Raw genomic sequence first — 24,633 nt, 5'->3', positions numbered from 1 at the left:
GTAATGTTTATTAAAGATGTTTAAAATATTTTTCTGGAACAATAACTGAACAATAAAATGTTAACGCACATGACAAAAAGATCCAATTGCTCTAATATTAATACCACTTAAAACTGTTGAAAAATGCCTAAAGCTTGCTGGGCTCAGGAACTACTTTCACTCTCAGGACACCTTCCTGTGAACACGAGGCAGCTAGCACCCCATCTCTTCTCCATAGTCTGCCTTGAACCAGTCCTCTACTGCCCCCTGTATGACCAAAAGTTAAGACTTCCTTAAAATCGGAAAATAAGATGCTCAATTCATGACTAAAATAGTATGCAGCAACTTGAGTATTCCTATTACATGTATTCATCTAATTTACTGTCCAACTGATTCCAAAATAAAGGTAAGTGATGAAAATGCTGACCTGCCCATGGACTCTCACACTCATACAACATCCATTCATCACTGCGGAAAGTGTTGTGGAACCACATGGCGTGATCAAGGGAGGCTGAGAACTTGACCCTATAGTTGGGGTAAGGCAGTATAGCAGTAGCCAGAAAAGTGAAATCTGACACATAGGCAGCCACGCAGCAATGCAACTTCATGTTGCCTTCACCTGTGGGGGGTGAAAAAAAAGTTGTGAAAGGCTGTTTCCTAATGCTGACAATGAAAACTGCTTTAATCATCAAAGAAGGACGACGTTACCGATGTAACCTTTGGCTCGCACCCAATACAGTTTCTTTGCCTCTTCTGTGGCAACGTTGTAAAACTGTGGAGGGTTAACTGGCTTAATCTCAATTGGGACATCAATTGCCAGCAGTTTAGTAAGGGCTTGTTTTAAATTTTCAGCCAGTCCTGGTTTACTGCAAGACAAAATTGGACAAGTCTCAGAATAAATTAAAAATATTTTCATGTAAAAACCATTTCAATGTACCTAAATAACACCTTAGGATGCATGTCTATGAAGATTTTAAGAAGGGAACAAAAGAGTTTGGAAATTTACAATAGCTTTAGGGATGCACTGATAAGTTTTTTTTTTAACTTTGTTCCGTTAACTGACTCATATTTGCTGATACAACTCTGTAGAAGCCTAAATAATGTTTGGTTAATTGTGAATAATTTTGTTCTATAAGAGAGGCTAGTGGTTTATTGTATTGGTGGAACTAGTTCGTGACGTCACGTTTGACGACGTGCTATATACTGTAACGCGGAAGTGACTGTGTGTACGGGCAGTTGGCGTGAAGGCAGAAGGACGCATAAATCACAGATAAGAGCCAAAACAGTTTTTGACGTCCGTCTTCCTATTTGGATTATTTTTCGTTACTCATACTCATTTGCTGTTTTGTTTGCTGTGGATCACTTTTTGTTGGATTAAAGTAACGAACTCAAGAGAGCGGCGTGAGTTTTTCTTGGCCGCTGTCCAGCGGTACGCGAGGGGGACTGAAGAGATCGTCGGGCTGAGGGCTTTTTTTCGTTTTGGATCCTACACAACTCCGATACCAGATTTAAATATACCGTATATTATACAGCCCTTACCACCGTTGTAATTTGAGCTCCTAATTAATGACGTCAAGCAACAGACCACATGAGGATGTCTTGCATCAACCTTTCAGAGTTTTAACTTTCCGTCTAGCTTGGACTAAGCACAAAATCTAGGCGAGGACAGTACACAGACCATACCAGATATTTTACACTAGATTATGTATGCCCGTGCATGTACATGGAACGCCACCAACTCAGTTTTTACCTGAAGTTGTACTGGAGTTGTAAACAGGCAAAACGGCCTTCTGTCACAGATGTGGACCCAAAATTAAACACTAGCATTGTGTATCTCTGTTTATTAAAATAAAACTAAGGGCAGTTGAGATATGGCTCATGGATCTGAAATTTTCACAGGTTGGTCATGATTGATCTTTGAATTAAACTTTTATCGATAGCGGATCGGCCCCATTGCTAATTATGGTCTGACACTTGTATAGCGCTTTCACTTTCTCAATCACTTTTCTTTGATGTGGGTTTTCATAATTACGCGTTTTTTTTACCTGAGATAAAGATGGATGAGTTCCTCTATTGTAAGGAGCTCTTCAGGCTTAGGGACAACTGGCATTGTGAACTGGTGTTGCAGTGGGCTTGGTTCCAACTTCTGGAAGGAAGCTTGGCAGATCAGGATAGGTTGACCATGCTGTACTGCCTTCACAAAACGCACTGTAAAACTGTGGCCATCTCTTGTGCGTTCTACGTGATACAACACTGGAACCTTCGGATCTCCTGAAATGAAGATAATGACAAAATGTCAACTGGGAGAAAATTGTTAGTGACTGGATTCAATACAGAATATGCGCATATGAAAACACAGACAAGGTATCAAAAATAAATAAAACGGGCAATTTGCTATTGGTTTTAAGAGTTCTCTTTTATTAGATTTAGACCAAAAAAAAAAAAATTTGTCATTCATGCCATCCGCACAGACTCACTGGTGGAGTATCTAAGAGATATATGAAGGTTTCTTGTTGTCTTTGGGTGGGGGTGGTTTAATGCGTGTTAGCCTTTGATAAGAGGGTGCATCTTACCTGCTCGTACAAAGTAGCAGTGTAGAGAATGGACATAAAGATTATCACTGACGGATTTGGCTGCAGCAACAAGGGCTTGACCAATGATTTGTCCCCCAAATAAACGCTGAGTTCGGGGCACCCAGTGATGTGTCCCTCTGAAGGGAGAAAAATTGGATGACCACAAAAATACACATAACAATCAATTTAAGGTAGGCCTGAACGATATCAGAAAAAACACTATCATTGCTATTTTGGGGGCGTTTGCAATATTATTTTGCGATATTAAAACTAGAAGAATTTTCACCAGATAACTTGAATAGCTCTGGTTGGAATAGCCTGAACGATATTAGAAAAAAATTAACATTGCGATAGGCTATATATTGCCAAGAATCCACACTTACTTTTTGCATGGGTTGCACTGGCTTTTTCCTTAACGTGCACCAGCACAAGATGTAGGCGTCACCTTTAACGCCATACTTTTAATCACTCTCCATAACATTCATGTAATTCATTCATTCATTCATCTTCTGAACCGCTTATCCTGATTTCCGATGACGTGATCGAAACAGGGACATCCTAAATTTATAAACCGGATTCGGTTGAAGTTGGGAAATTGTGTAAAATGTAAATAAAAACAAAATACAATGATTTGAAAATCCTTTTCAACCTATATTCAATTGAACACACTACAAAGACAACATATTTAATGCTCAAACTCATGAACTTTATTTTATTTTTCAATAATAATTAACTTAAAATTTCATGGCTGCAACACGCGCAGTAGAAGTTGGGAAAGGGCATGTTACCAATTCTTTACATCACCTTTCCTTTTAATAACACTCAATAAACGTTTTGAAAGAGAGGAGACTAATTCTCCTAGCTTCTCATGTGGAATTCTTTCCCATTCTTGCTTGATGAACCGCTTCAGTTGTTCAACAGTCCAGGGTCTTCTCTTGTATTTTACGCTCATAATGCGCCACACATTGCACACATCCATGGGAGACAGCTCTGGACTGCAAGCGGGCCAGGGGAGAACCTGGACTCTTTTACTTCGAAGCCACGCTGATGTAACACGTGCAGAATGTGGCTTGGCACATTCTTGCTGAAATAAGCAGCGGCGTCCATGAAAAAACGTCGCTTGGATGGCAGCATATTTTGCCCCAAAATCTGTATGTACTTTTCAGCATTTATGTTGCCTTCACAGAAATGTAAGTCACCCATGCCATGGGAACTAATGCACCACCATACCATCACAGATGCTGGCTTTTGAACTTTGCATTGATAACAGTCCAGATGGTCCGCTTCCTCTTTGGTCCGGAGGACACGACGTCCGGTGTTTCCAAAAACAATTTGAAAAGTGGACTCAACAGACCACAAAACACTTTTCCTTTGTGCATCAGTCCATTTTACATGAGCTTGGGCCCAGAGAACCTGGCAGCATTTCTGGATGTTGGTCATAAACGGCTTTTGCTTTGCACGGTAGAGTTTTAACCCGCACTTACTGATGTAGTGACGAACTGTATTTACTGACATGTTTTCCTGAGCCCATTTGGTGATATCCTTTACACACTCATGTCGGTTTTTAAGGCAGTGCCGCCTGAGGGATCGAAGGTCACGGTCATTCAGTCTCGGTTTCCGGCCTTGGCGCTTACATGCATTGATTTCACCAGATTCTCTGAACCTTTAGATGATATTATGGACCGTAGTTGTTGAAATCTCTAAATTCCTTGCAACTTTGCTTTGAGAAATGTTGTTCTTAAACTGTTCAACTATTTTCTCACGCAGTTGTGGACAAAGTGGTGAACCTCGTCCCATCCTTGCTTGCTAATGACTACGCATGTTTGGGGAGGCTCCTTTTATGGTACCCACCTATTCCCAATTAGCCTGATCACATGAGGGATGTTCCAAATAGGTGTTTGATGAGCTTTTCTCAGCTTTCTCAGTATTTTTTGCCACCTTTCCCAACTTCTACTGGACGTGTTGCAGCCATGAAATTCTAAGTTAATTATTATTTGGCAAAAAACAATAAAGTTTATCACTTTGAACATTAAATATGTTCTCTTTGTAGTGTATTCAATTGAATATGGGTTAGGAAGGATTTTCAAATCGTTGTATTTTGTTTGCATTTACATTTTACACAATTTCCCAACTTCAACCGAATTCGGTTTGTATAAAATGCCGTTTAATTCAGGCTTTCTGTATATAAAAGGGATTCAGGATCTGTGCATTTGCTGCTTTTAGGAAGCAAAACAAAATTTAATGTGTTAAAAAAAATAAACAATTGCACGTCCGGCTGTGTGACTATTGCGCATGCGCACATTGCGATGGCTATGTTCAAACGATATTACTTAAGTGCAAAGACTCATTGAACGCAGCACTTCCGTGTCCAGTCTGTTTTCACGATGTAAACAACGTTCGATGGCTCCATTCACACATTGGCGTGTTTGTATTACTGTACCACATTCTCAAAAATTACTTTAACGCATCTGACCTAATCAAGCACTGTCAACGTATGACGTAGAGGACCTCACGGCCAAGTTACCTGTACAAGTTTACGTCGAGCATCTCTACGTTTAAAACACTAGTAGCAAGGACGCTCCGAAGGTCCTGCCTGAATACTGGCGCGGGGCTCGCAGAGTTCTCATTTTGATTTTCGGATTCCTGGTTTAAAATGGATTTTGTGCTAGAATCAGTTAAACCGGTATAGCCAACTTTTTTCTCCGCCATGTTATTTGATGCAACTTCCGCCTGTTGTATCGAGAGGAGTCTGGCTGCAGCCCGCCTCTCTCGGTACTTTGGTTGTATCCGGCATCAGTACGGCTGCGTTCAAATAAGCTTTTAGTGAGTCCTTGTAAGAACACTTTGGATCCATCTGTCTTTCAGTCCATGCAGTACAGTATATTGCCTATCCCGACGATGCATAGTCCAAAAGATAAATGGCGACGCAAGACTTCAAAAACAACATCAACAACAAAAAGGGCTATTCCAGAATTTGAAAACATGTTACGTCCTACCCTTCAAATAGGAAATAATCCACAACAAGGGCGTAGGTTTTGTCTCAATATTGGTAGGGACGATATATGGGAATAACCTGCATGTACACGTTTTGCTGTGGACGGCACATTAATAAAACCAAACAGATTAGGTGAACCGGGGTTCCGGCTACATTTTTCACAAATATGAATCCAATTAATTGATTGAAATGATTAATGCAAAGTAAATCTGTATTGATTTACACTTTCACACTGCAAATTCATAACGTATTATTCTGATATTTCTAAATAATTTTCTCCATCTTTTCTGTGTTAAAGAATAGTTAATAATACATCAGATTATTCCACTTAAATTAAGTAAATTTTACTATTTGTTCTTATTAAGCCCATACATCTAAAATTTGGTCATTTTTCACCTAAATCCAGAAAAAAAAATGCTTTCAAATAATGTTTTGAACAATATCTATCATTGATTTAAGAACATTTCTGACAAGCATTTTTATTTTTAGATTAAATATACTAACATTTTGCTTAAAATAAGTCTGTTAAACTTATTTTCAGCTACCTATTTATTTAAAGAAATCTACGTGAGAAAAAAATTTACTTGCTGGCAGATCATTTCACTTATTTCTACTAGATTTACACTGAAAACAAAGTAATTTACCTAGGTGTAAGGAGGTGTGTTTTTGCAGTGCATATGTGTTTGTTCAGGTGATAGACCGTTCAATTCAAACCTTTGTTTTCAAAAACTACAAAAGAAACATTTTGAAAACTTCTAGAATAAATGTCTGAATAAGACCACATAAATAAAATAAAAATGAAAATATAGGAAAAGGGAGTAAACCTCGCCTCATTACATTTCTTACAGTTTAATTAACGCTAACAGTAGAAAACACATACAGGAGGATATTTCTCTTCAACAAGATTCCTACTAGAGTTTGGGAAATTCACACAGATTAATGTTATGCTAACTCTGGTGCAGGTCGGACTTTCAGTAGCAAAATTAGTGGTGATAATATTCCTGGTCTTCAAAGGAGGTGTAGGAGGCAGCATGTTGTACTTGTGTCGGGGGGGGGGGGTAAAGTCAACAGCTAATCAAACGTGGGGTTGAGGGAAAAAAATGGACAGGCACATTCAGCAAGTAAAAAAGGGGTCAATGTAAGTCCAAACATAATGAATGTAATTCACTTTATAATGGTCGGGTCAACTCTTATTTTACAACATATGGGAATACTATCTAATTGACCTATTTAACTGCTATATAACTATATAATGCAAATAAGGTTGCTTAAAAGTATGTGGGGACAATTTGAGCATCCTGAAAAGTTGCTAGTGTTATGTCCCTATACCGTCCCTATGCAAACCTACAATTCTACAAAATACCGTACTGAAATGTGTATCTGAGTAAATTTACTTGTGCTGAGACCAAATCTAAAAACAAACTAAAAGAAAAGCGCGTGAAAATATATTTTTTAATCCCATATAAATCTGCAGTACCCTCTATAGAATCCATTTTTTTAAAATCCTTGTATACGGCATGCACCAACCTCGTGACTAAATTGAATCTCAAAACAGTTAAAATGAAATTTGAATGTTTTCCCCAAAAATGGGGTCATGCAAATTTATGTCTTCGCCTTTATTTTACATATTTTTATAGATTTTTGCATTTTACATATATTCTTAAATAGTTATCCATGTCTGGCTCTGCCTGATACAACCCTGTTAAACTGTAGATATGAAAAAGACTGAAAACAGAATAGGAATAGGACAATTGTAAAATAAATTTGGGGCGTAAATGTCCTAAAATTCTGGATTGACCCTTGTGTTGGAAAATGTTTTTTTTTTTTTTTTTTTTTTTTTTTTTAATTCCACCTTCAGTGGGTCGTTTTAGAGGGAAGGTTATTTTGTCACAAACACTGAAGAAAAGAATTTTATTCCCTTGCAGTAATTGTTGACTAGAAGTGATCAATAGTGTGAAGTAGCTGCGGGTGCACGAGTGGTACTTGAAGGCGGCATGATGCGACGCGCGTGATGACTTTCCTCCGCGCCGCTTCTGAACGAGGACCAAACGCCGCAGCATCGCACCGGTCCAGCTGCATTAATACGTCGCCAGCACCAATAAATGCCGATCACCTTGGGCAGAACTATTTGCTTTTCCTTGGGGTTATTCTCTTGATCATGGCATCGTCGGACTGCCTGGGAGATGATTGCGTTTTACAGCGAGGGAGATCTATGAGTGACCCAAGCAGCACCACCGAGGTCCGCCTGGGTGAGGCGCACCAAGCAGGTAAGAGAAGAAGGTGGTACTCACACGTATACAGTTTATTTGCTAGCTCTTTCATGAGCAGGTTGGTTAGGAAATGTTACCGAATGTTGAGGATCATTTACAGCGAGCTGATACATCGGCCACATGACATCACAGCAATGCTCACTGGAGAACGTGAACGTCACGTACAATTTCGACATAACCCTCATTAGCCCTTCTCAGCTCGATGGTGAAATACACAGTTCAACAATGTACTGTGCATATACTTTGAAGAAAAATGGCTGGGGGTGTGATGCATGTACAGTATACAGTTACAAATGCATGAGGTTGTAGATCAAACCACATTTATATGGATGATTATTTTAGTATGGGCCTACCTTATGTGCTACCTCCATCCATCTAAACTGTTATTTTCTCTCATAACTCCAATGTATGGCTTTAAGACCACATTATCATGAGCCATGCTGATGATTTGTGCAGACTCACATGTAAAATTGATATAATGCATATGAAATGGGCTGTTTTATTGTTACTATGATTTTTTTTTTTGGGGGGGGGGGGGGGGGTAGCATGTTTTAAAGATTGGTAGCAATCACAATCTAAAATCACATACAGTATGGCTTTTACTTGGAGTATGTCAAGTTGAGACTGATGAGAGTACTTCTTGTGTATTTGGTTGTTTCCATGGTGATATAAATGGCAGGAGGCAGTGCTTGGCATTCTGAATGTAAGCTGCCATGGTGTTTGTTCCACTTGCTGGACGTGTTGTTACAGAATACAAAGTGTAAAACAACAAGATTTTAGTGGTTAAATGTCACCAACTGGGAGCTATAGTGGCCTGTAATTTTTGCAATTAAAACACATTGATTTAATGTAAGTAGATTTCCCTGACATTTTAGTAGATGCATTTCCATGAACTATATAAATGGCATCAACGTGCCTGATCAAATGCACGTCTCATTGAGAAGGTCAGACATACTGAAATATGTTTGCCTGTGTAGTTCTAGATAAAGTTAGCATGATTTGCTTGTATTATATCTGTTTCCAGATAAGTAAGCATTCGATCACAAAACAAAAATATGTACATTACATTAGGTTCATGACTCCTAGTTGTTCATATAGGCCTGTTGTATCTACACCATCACTGTGCCACCCAAAATGTTTAGACTTAGAGGCTCATTCTTACCCAGCCGTACACTGCAGTTGCTGCCTTGCAAGGCACTGCCAGGCCCTCTGGTAGCAAATAAGGATTTAATGTCTTGCCCAAAGACACTTCGACAACAGACAATCAGAGGTAGGATTCGAACTACCAATCCCTCGTTCTATCAACTGAGCCACTGCCTCTGCCACTGTTGAGTCAGTGCCCTCCATTTTGAATCCAGTACTTGACACTTTGTGAGGGCTGTCTTGGTTACATAATATGAAACTGGCAGGATCGCCCTGTGACGCATCATTCTGTTAACCTCGATGTCAACTTAACAGTGAGCCTGCAGCTAATTTCATCTGGAGCCGATGACTTGCAAGAAGGTTGCTGAAGACAATACTGCAGTAAAATGTCAAATGTGATTCTGTTATCTCTGTTTAAGCTAATAAGTCTGTAGGCTTGCTAGCACTTATTAGGCTTTTATCATTAGTGTTTACTGGGAAAATGGTGAATACGTTGAAATATTTTCATTCCAACCTGTAGGATAATGAAACACCATGCTCATGAATACAATCTTATATGAAATTTATTTCTAATTGATGATGGAAGGTATTTTTAGATCCCCCCCCCCCCCCCCCCATATAATCACAGACATTTTGACATTAAATTTATTGAATTTGACTGAAATCATTGATGACAATACCATGGTCTCCCAGAGACACAGCAAGATTTTCTCTCCAAGCAATAAGCACATAATGATACAATTCAATCTCAATGGGAGCACAATGAGCTATGTTGATGAAAATATATTAGTGCTTGCAAACATTACTGTACATCCCAACTGAATTGTTGCATTTGCACTAGCTATATCAGACATTTAATGAAAGGACAAGGACAATGATGCTTTCATTCAACAGATTATGAAGGGTTGTTCTATGCCATTATGTCTGTATGCCAAGTGTGGTACAATGAGTGCTATTCGCCAGACAACAACCCACTTACTGTATAAGCTTCATAAGGCAAACTTTTTCCACAATGGAATTTAGTTTTGTTGTTGTTTTAGTGTGTTTTTTTTTTCTTTTTTTTTTCTCCTTTTTTTTTTCTCAAATCTGTATGTAATGAAGAAATTAAATGAAATGTTACTGGTGAATCTTGGACATGCAAGACTCCAAAGGTCAAACAATTAGGCTTTATTAAATAGATGCCTGTTATCCTGGTAAACAAATACAATATCATTGATAATAATGAACTGCTAATGGTCCTAATCCTAATCACTGCCTTAAAGATAATGGGAAGTAAAGTGCTTATTAGGACTGTAAGGAGGTGTCCACACATCCAGCAGTGCAAACTTTCTGCTTTCAAATTTACTATACCATCCTGTGTGTGTCCTCAAAATTGCCCAATGAGGTGGAAGTCTATACTTGAGCTAGTAAAAAAAAACATCTTCAAATTAGAATAGAAAAAAACATGTAATTTTATACTATATATATGACCTTTTAATTACAGTATATCAACATTATTTGCTGAATTACCAACTTTACGTTTACTGATTGTGATTGTGCCACTGCTAAACTGAAATCGAATTTACCAATTTGAATTTGAATCATGACATCTGATCGATGCTTTGAATTTTCAAAGTAATACATTAATTTCAAATGAAACCATTCAGATTCAGTTCTTCAATGCAAAGACACTTGTTAATTGATATGATTTCAAATTATATTCAATTTATTCAAGTTTAGCAATTCGGTTTCAGTTTCTCCTGGCACACATTTCAGTCCATAACTCCACCACCTCTCACATGTACTCAAAGCATTGTTTTATGTAGTGTCTCTGCCAAAGAATAAGTAACCATGGTTGGTACATTTAACCATGTGTACAAAATGAATCACAAACTATTGCAGCATTTTTAATTGTATTAACTGAATGACATGAAATAATATATTCTTGTACTCAATGTTATCATCCCCTTCCCCCAGCAAACATATTCTGTACTGCAAAAGAACAAGCACGCGTACAGCACACATACTGTTAACCCTCCCCCAACAAATTTATCGTCTGGGATGAGTAAATTGTGAATGCCACATATACTGTGGGTCTTCAAATGCTTCAACAATATGCTTCAAATGTTTTGTGTAATATTTCAAACAGATCAATTAAAAACCAAGCCAATATACTGTTTGCACTAATTGTTTTAATTGTACACATTTCCTCCTGTATATAATCCTGCTCCTCACCGTCACCAATGATTTCCTTGTAACTGTTATAAACTATGTTTTAGTTTTAGATGTTTCATGTTTCATATTGTGTGCATGTATTCAAGACCCAATATTTCACTTACTTTTTGTCAGGTCTTTGTCTATGTTGTGTCAACATGACATCTGTTCATGTTCAGCGCCTTGCCCCCTCCCAGAAAGTTTATTGGGTACTTATACGTTTGTTCCACTTTTTTCCTACCATCATTATTATTACTATTATTGTTATTATTTTCCCTAAAAAGTTAATTATATATTGTCAAATAAATAAATCATTGAGTTTTTGCACCAGCACCTCTGTGTGGTCCATCTGTATATTGTGTACCTGCATTCCAGCCCGATCATAACAGTAACACTTCTTAAAACCGTTTTGCATGTGTAAGTCTGCCCTTTCCAGTATGTGTTCCTGCTTGCACTGGTAGATTTGCAATTGTGTTTGCCCCATTAATGCGTAATAAGGTTAGCGCACATGTGAGATCAACCCATTAACTGAGTTAATGGGCATGCTGGGAAAACTCGACTTGCTGTCAACGATTGTATTTTGGGGTTTCCATAGCCTGTGATCATTCATTCATTCATTCATTTATCTTCTGGTGCCCATAATCCTCATGAGGGCCGTGGGGGTGCTGGAGCCTATCCCTGCTGACTATGGGGCAGAGACAGGGTACACCCTGAATTGGTTGCCAACCTATCACAGGGCACAATGAGACACACAACCATTCACGCACACACTCATATCTTTGTTGTAATTTCAGAAGGAGCACATTGGCCTTTTTCTCATAATTCTGCATTTTGGGATTTTAATCTTGGTTCTGGTCTTTCTTGTGTTATTTCTTTATTTAGCCATTCAGGCTTTCTACTCATTCTAAATCAGGGGTGTCCAAACTTTTTGCGAAGGGGGCCAGATTTGGTGTGGTAAAAATGTGGGGGGCCGACCTTGGCTGACATCCTTTACGTAGAACAATATATTTAAGCAAATTTTAGCAAGCCATTCTGTGTGTCACATTTGCTTTTTTATTTTTTATTTTAATGAATAAATTCAACAATCTCGCAACTAGCCTTTGTAGCGTTCTCTTTCGATTCTCGGGCTCTTTGGAAATACTGCTGCTGTGAAATTAAACTAGCCTCAAGTTACTTCAATTTCTCGCTATGTATCTTCCCGGTAATCTTGTCGTACAGGTCAGCGTGTCTTGTTTTGTAATATCGCCTCACATTGAGCTCTTTAAAAACAGCGACTGTCTCTTTGTAAATGAGGCAGACACAGTTGTTGTTGTTGTATTTTAGTATAGAAATAGTCCAATTTCCACCTATCAATGAAGCGTCAGCCAACTTTTTTTTTGTTAATTGTCGCCATTTTAGAAAATTAGGAGTAAAGTGTCACATGGGGTAATGTTGCTTAGAGTGCTGCTGCCTTTTAGTGGGTAAATGAGGAGCAGCATTTAGTGTGTAAGATACTTCATATGCTGGTAGCAGTACTGCTGACCAATTTATTAAGTCTAGGTGCGGGCCAGACGTTATTGATTTTATGACAAAGGCTGGGGGCCTGATGAAATTTGACCACGGGCCACATTTGGCCCCCGGGCCGGACTTTGGACATGTATGTTCTAAATGGACCTAGAAATGAAATGATTTTTCAACATTTTATTGCCCAACCACAACACGACTATGTCAGCCATGACCTCTCTTTTCAGAGACTAGCTCTTCACATTTGCCCTCCACTTATGACATACTTAATACAGGACATACTCATTCTGTTTTTTCTACCAAGCCCTGGCCAATTTTCAGTGAGCCACTAGTTCTCTTTTGACATAAACTACATTCAACATATGAAAAGATTATTATAATTTTGTACCACTATCTTCAACTGGAATTGCACAAAAGAATGACATCTCTACAGTGGTCGACTACAGTAGTAGCAGTAGTGCTTATTCTCCTTAGTTTCAGCAATTTGGGGTCAGAGAGTTTACAGTAATACCGTACTTAGGTCTATAATTCGATGTATTTGTTTATGTCATTTCAACTTTCATGTTGTTGAAATATTACTTGATTGTTCAAACATAAGTTGTCTCGGTTGGAATTTAATTATGCGATTTAGGGAATCCTGAATACTTTCAACCTTTTTTTTTCTCGAGGTTACCCTTTGAAGCCCTCAATCGATCAATAACAGTGACGACACATTATACTAGAGTGCTGCAGTTAATTCTAAAGTATTTTGCAATAGATTTCTCCACATCTGAGCACTCTAAATACTGTTGATCTAATCCAGAATTCCCTGTTCACTCACTGGTGGCTCAACACACTCACCATACATGTGAAAATGGTGAAAGATCACACACCATTGACACTTTATTCAGTACAATGTCAGCAGAATATCAAAAGCATAAACACGGTCTGTTACTTTAGTCTTTCTCATTAATGGCCTGATCTATCATTACATGTAGAATTTATATTTAAGTGCTTGTTGCAGTGTACTGTACTTGCAACCGTGTTGCAGCGTTGTAATGACCATTTTCCCAAAATTAAGTTCCTGTCATGAACTGATTTTATTATATATTTAGGACCATACTATGTGTGTATACAGTATTGGGAGGATTATACTTGTAGTGAAAAGCAACCTTGTAAATTTGCTCTGAAAGAATCCTCTACAATATGAACAAGATGCATTACTTTCATTTGAAATTATGCAAAACCCTTGTACTTCTGTTCAGTCTTTATTGTAAGGGAGGCATATGTAGTACATTAGTAGCCAGCAAGTTTACAGTATGGATTTCCCGACTGATAAGAATTCAGTGGCGAAGATAGATTGCACTGCACTGTAAATGTGAGTTGAAAGGACATGCCACGGCATTACAAGTACAGTAGTACCTCGACATACGATCGCTTTGAGACACGATCTTTTCGACATCCAACGTAAAATTTGACTCGCCATTACATTGTTTTCCTGCGAGACGGATTCAAGGCGGATTTTCTTGTGGGAGAAATAAACATGGGTTCCAAGAATTTAAAGCTGGTGGTGAAAAAAAAAAAAAAAAGGTGAGGCTTACCATAGAAATGAAGATTGAATTATGGAAAAATTTGAGCGTGAGATGCGCTTCCGTGAACTGCTTGACAATACTCCTCCGACCTCCGTTCGCCAGTCTTTATATAAGTTAAGGTGACAATTATTATTGTGGTACCATTGCCAAAGAGATTGCCAGCTTTGTCAGGTTTTTAATCATGTATTTCAGAGCTTGTGTAACACAACATGCAAACTGCCAGCAACAACAGGACATTAAAAGAGAAAGTAATATCTCAACTGCACTCTCTCTCACTCTGCACTCCAGCCCCTCGGTGCGTTCAGGTACACCACGCAAAATACATCCGCCACATTGGAACCCAATTCATTACATTATTACAGGTATTATCAATATTATTACTATTATGAAATGATTATCCCGATTTTTATTTATAATTCAGTTGTCTTGCTCTGTGTAATTGCCTTTTCTAATGGTACCAGCAGTATTCATTAAGGATTTAGTGTATATTTTCGGGCTGTGGAACGAATTAATGGAATTATAATATATTCTTATGGGAAAATCCTGCTCGACATATGACCATTTCGACTTACAAACATGGTCCTGAAACGAATTAACTTCGTATGTAGAGGTACCACTGTATAGCTATTCTGCTTTGAAAAGCAAATGTATTCTAGCGTAAGACTTTATTTTGATAGGGCTATATCAATATATCAATTTAGCAGTCTAATGATCGGGTGAGGAATCGAACATGGAGGTTTGGGTCCTTCACTGAATTATTCTCTTTCCAGAGGCACAATAGCGCATATTGGGGTAATTACATAGGAGTAGAAAGAGTACCAAAAATATCTACTCTGGTGAAAGTACTGTTAAATTGATGTAACTTTAATAGGCTAAATATACTGGTGTAAAAATTTACTAAAAGTAAAAAGTACTACAAAACTACTAAAACTACAAGAAAGTTACTTTTTGTGTTTGTATGAGGATACAACACTTCGCCCCCTTTTTTATTTATTTATTATTTTTGATTAGAAAATGCTACTTTTTAACTCTCCAAAATGGAGAAGACAAGCGAGATGACAGACCTGACAGCAACTACTAATATAAGCACAAGAGTAACGGTACCTATTTATTGCAAAAGCTTAATACTCCTCTCAATGTAATATACATTATGCTAGCCATGCTAATTAGCAATATTATGTCCCTTGGTAGGAGCCATAGCATTTGTTTCACCAATGCTAGACACACTAACTCGCAGCTGGTTGTAATCGCTATATGAAGACAGTGTTAATTACCATTAATTAACAATATATTCATTTTTTAACATACTTGGACTTTGTCAAACAGGGATTGATGTCAAGTCATATTGGAAATGTTTCCTCCTTTAGCCACTAAAACTGGATACCTCCACCCCACGACGTTCTTCGCATTTACAGTACTTGAAACATTCCTGTAGAGCTTTGTCATTTTGGTCTGGGGAATTTGTATTTACAGTATTCATCATCTCCTTAAGCCATTGGTTTGCACGTTTTCTGAAGCTGGCGTGTTTAAAAAATTACTTAGACACAGCGAGACTAAAATATAATTTGTTACTTTCCACCCCTGCTGTCACATCATTAGTTTTATTTTAAATGCAATGTCAAAATTGCTTTTAATTCTCACTAACTGACAGTGTGAATATGAGTGTGAATGGTTGTCCTGAATTTTGCATGGTTAGGCACTGGTAGCACCGAAAGTGAATCAATGGAATAAGTGCTATAGTGTTTATTGCCCTTATTCATCTTCAAGTCTTCTGTCAGGTTTTTATGAACCGGTTGTCAGTTTCTGTTGACACTATTTTAAATCAAGCCTTGTGAATATTGAATGAAATCCATGTTCACAGAGTAGTCTGTGGCTGTTTAGGTTCTTTTCTTACTGCTTGTGTCCCAGAGGACAAATCCAACCATTGACTTTTATCATCTGTGATGTACTCAGCTTTCCTGCTGTTAATGTTTGAGTGGCCCTTGTAAGAATCAATAGGAAACCGCAACGCTTTTGTTTACACATCCAGTAATGTTGCCTGAATAATTGATCATTAGGTGAATGTGAACAGTTAGCTCATTTAAAAACAATTAACGATTAGATACGCTATCATAATCTAACATACATGGCAGTGTCTTCAAAGAGAACTAACTAACTAGGCAGGTATATTTGAAAGGAGCCTTTTCCTGCTGTCAATGAAAATGCCAATTTTATAAAATGAGCTATTAACATTGATCATTCTGTGACCCAACATCACTCTCCATTGATGTGTGGATCCAGTGGAATTACTTCTAAATTATAATAATTCATTCATGAATTAAATTAGTAGGATGTATGTTCAAGTACACACCCTTGATACTTTGGAAAGCCCCAGCTTGGCGCAGAGCTGTCTGCTAAATTCCCTAAGTACTGTGAGACCTACGCTGGGATAAAAAAAAGTAAAAATGCTCAGTTTTTGTGTCTAGCGTAGCTGCATCGCCTGCAGAAAAAGATATCAAAATGTTAACAGCTGATCTGAATTTTTGTGATTAATAAGACGACATGGCTCCTTCTCAGTGCTGTTTTAGACATCCCTTTTAATTTTCATCTTAGTCTTAGTCTTTCGGACAATAATACAGGGTAAAAAATTGCTGTAAATTTACGGCCAATTTTGAACACTAAAATACCATGTTTGTGTTAAACAGTTTATTACTGTAGTTAGCAATGCATTGTGGGTTACCAACATTAAAGCAACAAGACAAATGCTGTAAACAGTATGTTAATATTTCAATTGAGTTTTGACTGGAAAACTAGAGCATGTGGCATGTGTACATTGTGGCTATATATAGACCATGTTTTTTTGCCAATTTAAATTAAAATAACTAGACACCGCAAATAATTTGCCATCAAATCCTGGAGGACCTAATCACCCATCTTTTGGATGTTGGAGACTTTTCAGAGGATGACTTTAGATGACATATGCTGCTCTTCAGTGCTTGTTCTTAAACTTATATTGGGATTTATGTGTACCAATTTACAAATGGTAAGTTAATTAAGTCTTACTCATATTACCTACAATATTTTATGTTAAACTAAATTTCAGAGGATTGCTGGATAGCGATATATAATATTGATGTTTATTCATCTGGAGTGCCAGTAGAGGGCAGTTTTCTATTGTTTAAGATGCTGCTGAGTCAGTGTTTTGGGGAAATAAATAAAAGGTGTTTGCCTGTGAGCGGTTAAAAAGGCAAAATCCGAGTGTCTCATATGTATCCAACAGTGGAGTTATAATACGATAAAATTATCACATTAACGGGCGTTAATTAATTTTTTAAATTAATCACGTTAAAATATTTGACACAATTAACGCAGATGCCCCGCTCAGACAAATTTAAATGACAGTCCAGTGAAGCGCTCACTTGTTAATTGTGTTTTATGGAGTTTTGCCGCCCTCTGCTGGTGCTTGGGTGCGACTGATTTTATAGGCTTCAGCACCCGTGAGCATTGTGTAAGTAATTATTGACATCAACAATGGCGGGCTACTAGTTTATTTTTTGATTGAAAATTTTACAAATTTTATTAAAACGAAAACATTAAGAGGGGTTTTAATATAAAGTTTCTATAACTTGTACTAACATTTTTCTTTTTCTCCATTGCTGATTTCAATTATTATTATTAGTAGTAGTTTTTGTTTTATTTTTATTTATTTATTTTTATTCTGTGATTATATGCGATCTTTTGTCTTGGTTTTTATGTTGTGTTGATTTAAATGTGATTTTTATGGTCTTCATGTGATGTAAAGCACTTTGAATTGCCTTGTGTTGAATTGTGCTATATAAATAAATTTGCCTTGCCTTGCCTTGCCTTTTAAGAACTACAAGTCTTTCTATCCATGGATCTCTTTAACAGAATGTTAATAATGTTAATGACATCTTGTTGATTTATTGTTATAATAAACAAATACAGTCCTTATGTACCGTATGTTGAATGTATATATCCATCTTGTGTCTTTCCATTCCAACAATAATTTACAGAAAAAATATGGCATATTTCATAGATGGTTTGAATTGCGATTAATTGAGATTAATTACGATTAATTAATTTTTAAGCTGTAATTAACTCGATTAAAAATTTTAATCGTTTGACAGTCCTAATTATTATTTTATTATGAGATGTTGTGGCATGAACTAAAGACAGCGATTCATGCCAGACATCCCAAGAACCTGACTGAACTACAGCACTTTTGTCGAGAAGAATGGGCCAAGATTAGTCCTGATCGATGTGCAAGACTGATCTGCAGCTCCAGGAAGCGTCCGGTTAAAGTTATTGCTGCCAAAGGAGGGGCTACAAAATATTAAATGTGATGGTTCACTTACTTATATTCCCCCATCGGTCATTGTTTGCATACTATCCTCATTAAAATATGAAAACCTATAAATGTTTGGGTGGCTTTAGTTAAAGCAGACACAGTTTTTTCATCTGCGTGATTTTGACAGAGATCAGATCACATTTGATGGTGATTATATGCAGAAATGTGACAAATTCCAAAAGGTTCAGATACTTTTTCATACCAATGTAGTTTGTAGTTTCACTTATAGAAAAGTGAGTCTTGTACATTATATCGTCCATATTGTATCGTGTTTGTCAAGTGTTCAGAACGGGATGAACGCTTCAGCCGTGCGCGCGTGTACGTGGGTGTTGGTGTGTAGTTTGCTCATCCCCTCCCGGCCGTAGGGGCGGGGTCCACATGGCGCGTCCACTATCCCTGCTTACTCTTGATTTCAACCACCCCCATCGCAGCGAAAGCAGCTTTCCACGCGTTTTCGCTATATTCCATCATTTATCCGTTTAGTCGTGTAGACTGTGGACTCATATATATATGTCGCGATAACTGCGAGACAGAAGAGGATACGGTACAACGTTTCCCACGTGAGTCTCATCTATAGAGAACGCAATACGCTTAATATTACTGAGATTTGTGTTACTTAACTTTTATTTGAATATCCAAGCATGCTGGGTGTAATGAGTTAAATGTACTGAAGTTGCTGATGGCACTTAGCTATTACCACCTCTCTGCCATACATTGGTAAATGTCAAAGATTTCGTAGATTGTAAATCTTTTGTTTTGTTCATACTAAAGAAATACTGTTGTTGTTATCTTGGGCATCAGTCATCCAGCACCGGAACTCAGCATGTGTGTGATGGCTGCAGCTAGTACTAATGTTCTGTTTTTTGAATGGTGCTTGAAATCTCCTCACTGTGCTCACAGCAAAAAATGCAAGCATCTAACAGTTTCAAATAAATATTTCAAGAAAATTTGCAAATTAAAAATAGAGTGGCTTACATTATGCATTATTATGTGCTGGGCTGTGATTGGCTGTAGCTTTCTGTCGTTCTGTGTGGCAACAGCCTTCCCATCCACCCAGCAACTCCCTATTCCTCATGCTGTGGTGATTCTCTGCCTCCCAGGGCCTTTTCTGCAGCATCCAACGTGGTAACCTTGGCAACGACAGCCTGACCCTGTGCGTGCTGTAATAGCTACTGCACGCTTGACCTGAATTCCTTACCACATCGTATGGAGGCAGGCATTGCTTGGGCAGTTGACCTGCTTCTGGTTGTTGGTTGTCAATGAGCTTTGTATTACTGAGCGTTAAAGAATATACTTTATGACCATAAATCTGAGATGATTGGTGGTGGTTGTCATTGTATTTTTAATCATCTCATTTTTTTTTTTAGTTTATTCTTTTTTTTATGCAACAATGATGCCTCGATAGACAGATGGAACAGCTGGAACAGCATCAGCTTGCGTGTATTCATAAAAGCGTTCTTATTGTCAACAGGGATAGATAATAAAGGAAACTTATTTTCTTATTTAACTTCTCATTTGCTAATTATTAATTAACCCTTCTAATGCTTTGATCACAAACCCCAGTCAAGCTGTTGAATATTTCTTCGAAAATATTCTCATGCACTTGGGGATGACGTGTATATATATAGTTTTGTGGATATAGAAGTTACTGACAGAAAAGCAAAAAATTCATGGAGCGATACTTGCACAGCCCACAACTCAGCTGTAAGCTCCCCAAGGTGTCAGCATGTTGTCAGAGCCAGACTGTGTAGGAGTGTCTATTTCTGTCTGTACTCGAAGGAACATTGTTCTCACTGGTGTTCATTGCAGCACCACAGCAGTGTTCTCAGTCAGTTTAAGTATCCAGTACAATGATCGATCGCCTTTCGTAGCACAGCTAACAAGTCCAGGGACAGATGCTATTGAGCCACATCTAACGGCAAATTATGACTCTTCTAACTGATGTATATCAATACTAAAATAGATTTTATCTTACAGAATCATCCTCATCAAACCAGATTTCCTGTCTAAGTGTCATATTATCATGACACAAATCAGGGCAACACAAACTGAAAAAGACAGTTGCCTCATCATTTTTGCTGGAGCTTTTGGTGTTCCACCTAACCTTATCTTACCACAAAACATCCATTATTTACCATCAAATCTGTATAAAATTCAGTGTAAATGTAATCAGGCAGAGAACACAACATACATTATTTTTTGACAGCAAACATATTTTTCATTTACTTAGAAATTATGTACCAGTCTGCCAGACAATTACTATAGCGTATTTAATCAAAATCAATTGCACAACTGAGTACCCTTCATGTTGTCAGTGAGTTCATTCAGTTCTTGTTAATTTTTTTCATTGACCAGTCATTCAAATTTGCTCGTTTTATTCTCAGTTGATTAAATATTTCAAATATAGATTGACAGTCAGACAAGCTGACGATATAAAAATAAGCGGTTTGTTCAAGAAATTAAAAAATCTTTTTTATGGGCATTCACTACATACATCATTTATTTACCTTAGAGCTGAGTTGAGAGTGAAAGCTAGACCACACACTGGACTGTCAATCAGCAATCAGAGGGTGACTATAAATGGGCCATTTGACAAATGCAAACCGTATAAAATCAAAGTGTCATGAAAGAGTATAGGAAAGTTTAATGACTATTATGGCAGTTGTACAGTCAAAACAACAAACTACAATTTTTGGGGGGTACAAAATGAAGAAAATCAGTTGTTGCTGAGCAAGAGGCTGAGTATATCATTCAATACTTCGAAGTCAGGTATTGTTAGACAGTATTGTATGTAGAGTTTTCAATTTACTTACGGTGATTGCATTTTGAGAGGAAGCGAGAGTTCTCAGAAAAATCCACAAACCTCACACAAGACAACCCATATTTGAACCCAGAACAGGCTGGTGTATCACCACTAGATTACTGTGCTGCCCTTGTATTAAACAGATTTCATACAATGATGTCTCATTCAGCTGCGTGGTATTTCTTGTGTTTACTCTAGAACAGCGGTCTCAAACCGACTCCACAAAGGGCCGCAGTGGGTCCTGGTTTTTGTTCCAACAGATCCAGCACAAACAGTTCAACCAATGAGGTTTCTACTAACATAAGCAGCACCTGATTGCAATCAACTGATTACACTTGTAAGAAACCAGATTGGTGAAAAGGTATTTGTCTCATTTGGTTGGAATGAAATCCAGTACCCCCTGCGGCCCTTTGAGGACCGGTTTGAGACCACTGCTCTAGAAATACCCACTAATAGACATGTTCCGATTACCGGTTTTAAGGTACACCGTGGTATGAAAACGTCAAGGTTTCAAAACAGCAAAAATTTTCTGTCACACCCTAAGGTATTAGCTATTTTTTACGTCCCAAAAATGCATGGAGAAATCCTTCACTTGCAGCCGTAAGGCTCAACCCTCCCCAACCGGTTGTTGCTCAGTGCAAGTGAGTCAGATGTGCTACACGATGGCTGGAGAAGGTGAAACTTTTTCCCCCAATGATGAAAATGAAATCGCTGGGATGGGAAAACTTGCTACAGAAAAGTTACAGGTGGCCGCGGCTTAGATGGCCAACCGACATGTAAAACATGTTTGCGGAGGGTGGCTGCCGTGGAGGCAATACCTCCAATATGATTTCGCATTTATAAAAAAATTCAAAAGTTAGTAAACACTGTCTTGAATGTTTCCCACCAGCTACGTGTTGTGAAATGTTTGGTTGAAATGCATAATTGAATTCATAGTGAATAATTGTTCAGTTTAAAACCAGCTAAAAGAAATAGTTAAATTATAAAACGTTTCCATATACATTATTTACATTGAAAAGTAGTGAATACACAGCTAAAATTAATATGATTATTATTTCCTGAACAGTTAATATACTGCTAGAGATTTGACAGGAAGTGCTTTTATTTTGAATTGCGACAGAGGGAGCTGTTGTATTTTGTGTTACCTGAAGAAGAAGAAAAAAAAGGGAAAAAGCAAGCCTAGCTGAATGAGCCTGTGTTATGGCAAATGCCTTTGTTTTATGTTAAACTGCAGCATTTTAAGCAGTAAATGTTCAAGTTCAAAAGCGAGCGTCTTGGTCATCATTGAGCAGCTTCCACTACCCTTACACTACGAGAGTTAACTCAAGCGTGTTTAGTGTGTCTAGCGGTGGTAAAACGCAGTGTTTTTTTTCTCTCTGGCAACTGTTTGTGTTAAGAAAGAGTGTGTGTATATAATATAAACATGATACGAGCCTTGCTTTTTATGGAAATAATTTGATTATTTTTGTTCTGATGGTAATAATGTTGAGCTGTGGGTTTAGGCTCACCTAAAGGACTGCATTTATTTTAATTTTGTTTACAATATATATATATATATTTTTTTAGAATCATTTTAACTTAACATTATGCTTATTTTACAATTTGCTAATATGTTTTGAAAAATAAAAATACCGTTCAATGGAAAAAAGTTTTTGATTTTTAATTTTTTTTTTTAAAACCCAAATCTCAAAGTAACACATTTTAGAGCTGTAATTGCAATGCCGTGATACCGTGAAACCGGGATATTTTTGTTTAAGGTTATCATACTGTCAGAATATCGTACCGGCACATACCTACCCACCAATGGCGTACCGCAAGCAACACGTCACTTTTGCTCATTACGTTAGCAATTGTTGCTAGGCGGGACGTTTGTCCCTAATAGTAAATGAATGGAAATAGTGTGCGAAAGAAATGTTTACTGAGCTAAACCTACCAATTCTGTCCGAAAATGATGTCCCTGGTGACAAATTCAATGGTACAGACTAGAGATGTGCAAAATTTCCGATTCTTAGATTATTCGCGATTCGGCCGTGGAAGATTCGAGAACGATTCACAAACATCCAAATTCCAATTATTGAAATATGCGAAGTAAAGCGGAAGTACACAACACTCAGCGCACCGCGCGGTCTTCGGGACGGAACGGAGCGAGAGTAGCTAAACATCATGCTTCCCATTACCCGGCCCCTCGGGTAATGCCAATGCTCAACTCACGGCTCTAGCTCAACTCATGCAACGAGATAAAAAAAAAAAAAACACAAAAACATACCTGACTGCTGCCGAAAAGCTGCTGCAAAGTACATCCATATGTTACGGTGGATATCATTTATATAGGACTAGATGCAATATAGATTTGGTAGTGTTAGCAGCACATCTACAAAAAGTTAGATGCGGATGTTATAAACGGCCGCCATCTTAAAGCAGTACACTTCCCTGCAAGGTTGTTGTAGCGAACCTTCCAAGCAAACCTAATTAACTTTTTATCTAAAATATTCCTAAATCGGTAAAATATTGACTTGAATCTATCTTTAAAATAGTTTTAAAACTTTCACATGTCGAAAGTAGACAAAAGGGAAATTATGGAATAACCGGAGCAATTTTAACAAATTTAACGGTTGATTCACAACATTAAATTAATTGAATGTAGTTTAAAGCTGCTGATACAGAGTGGGGACTGGAGTTTTTTTATTTAATGTTATTTTTGTATATTTGTTTACTGCTATATGTTAACTTGATACTGAAATAGCAGTGTGGTTTAGCCTGAGAGTATTTTTGAATAATTTTGGAACTAATGTACATTAAAAAAAAAGAGGGGAAAAAAAAGGAGGGGGGTGCATCAATAATCGTTTTATAATCGAATCGGAGCCTCTGAATCATAATCGTAATCGAATCGTTAGGTGCCCAAAGATTCCCAGCTCTAGTAAAGACGTGGAAGAACATACAAATGTTCTGTTAAAGAGATGGCTTGAGTGTCAACGGCTGAAAATGAGTCAACCTGATCTAGAGTTAGCTGTTTTATCGGCACCTTTTTCTTGTATGCATTGCCTTACGCCACTGACAATGACATTCTCCTGTTTCAACAATCTATCTTTACCACCATGTGCCCTGTCTTTCTTATATATTATATCCCCTGGTTGTCTTATGTCTCTGACCGTTCTTGGGGGCAATTTACATTGCTATTTTTGTGTAGCGATCGCAAATGCTACTCAGTGACAGCAAAAGAACACTTTGATTTTGTTCATTAATAACAAATCTTAA

General features: G+C 37.6%; 2 protein-coding genes across 3 annotated transcripts in view; one reads left to right on the top strand and one right to left on the bottom strand.

Moving 5' to 3' along the window:
- On the bottom strand, nucleotides 1–5,304 carry acot8 (acyl-CoA thioesterase 8). Its single transcript, XM_057847074.1, has 6 exons — nucleotides 5,077–5,304; nucleotides 2,553–2,689; nucleotides 2,025–2,250; nucleotides 688–845; nucleotides 407–598; nucleotides 1–246 (listed from the first exon to the last, which is right to left on the bottom strand). Exons 1-6 carry the CDS (start codon nucleotides 5,259–5,261, stop codon nucleotides 128–130), a joined length of 1,017 nt encoding a protein of 338 aa, XP_057703057.1. The 5' UTR covers nucleotides 5,262–5,304; the 3' UTR covers nucleotides 1–127.
- Nucleotides 5,305–7,565: 2,261 nt separating this feature from the next.
- phactr3b (phosphatase and actin regulator 3b) overlaps nucleotides 7,566–24,633 on the top strand; it is a 57,964-nt gene continuing 40,896 nt past the window's right edge. Inside the window, exon 1 of one of the 2 annotated variants that reach the window (XM_057846337.1) lies at nucleotides 7,566–7,814. In XM_057846337.1, coding sequence (XP_057702320.1) covers nucleotides 7,706–7,814 — 109 coding nt within the window. In that variant the 5' untranslated portion in view covers nucleotides 7,566–7,705. Of the gene's footprint in view, nucleotides 7,815–18,956; nucleotides 19,136–24,633 lie in introns of those variants that run through there. The other variant, XM_057846338.1, reaches the window with a different exon arrangement.

The sequence above is a fragment of the Corythoichthys intestinalis genome, chromosome 9 (assembly GCF_030265065.1).
Source record: "Corythoichthys intestinalis isolate RoL2023-P3 chromosome 9, ASM3026506v1, whole genome shotgun sequence".
Classification (NCBI taxonomy): domain Eukaryota; kingdom Metazoa; phylum Chordata; class Actinopteri; order Syngnathiformes; family Syngnathidae; genus Corythoichthys; species Corythoichthys intestinalis.
Note: the sequence above shows the minus strand (reverse complement) of the source record. Positions and strands in the feature narration are given on the sequence as shown.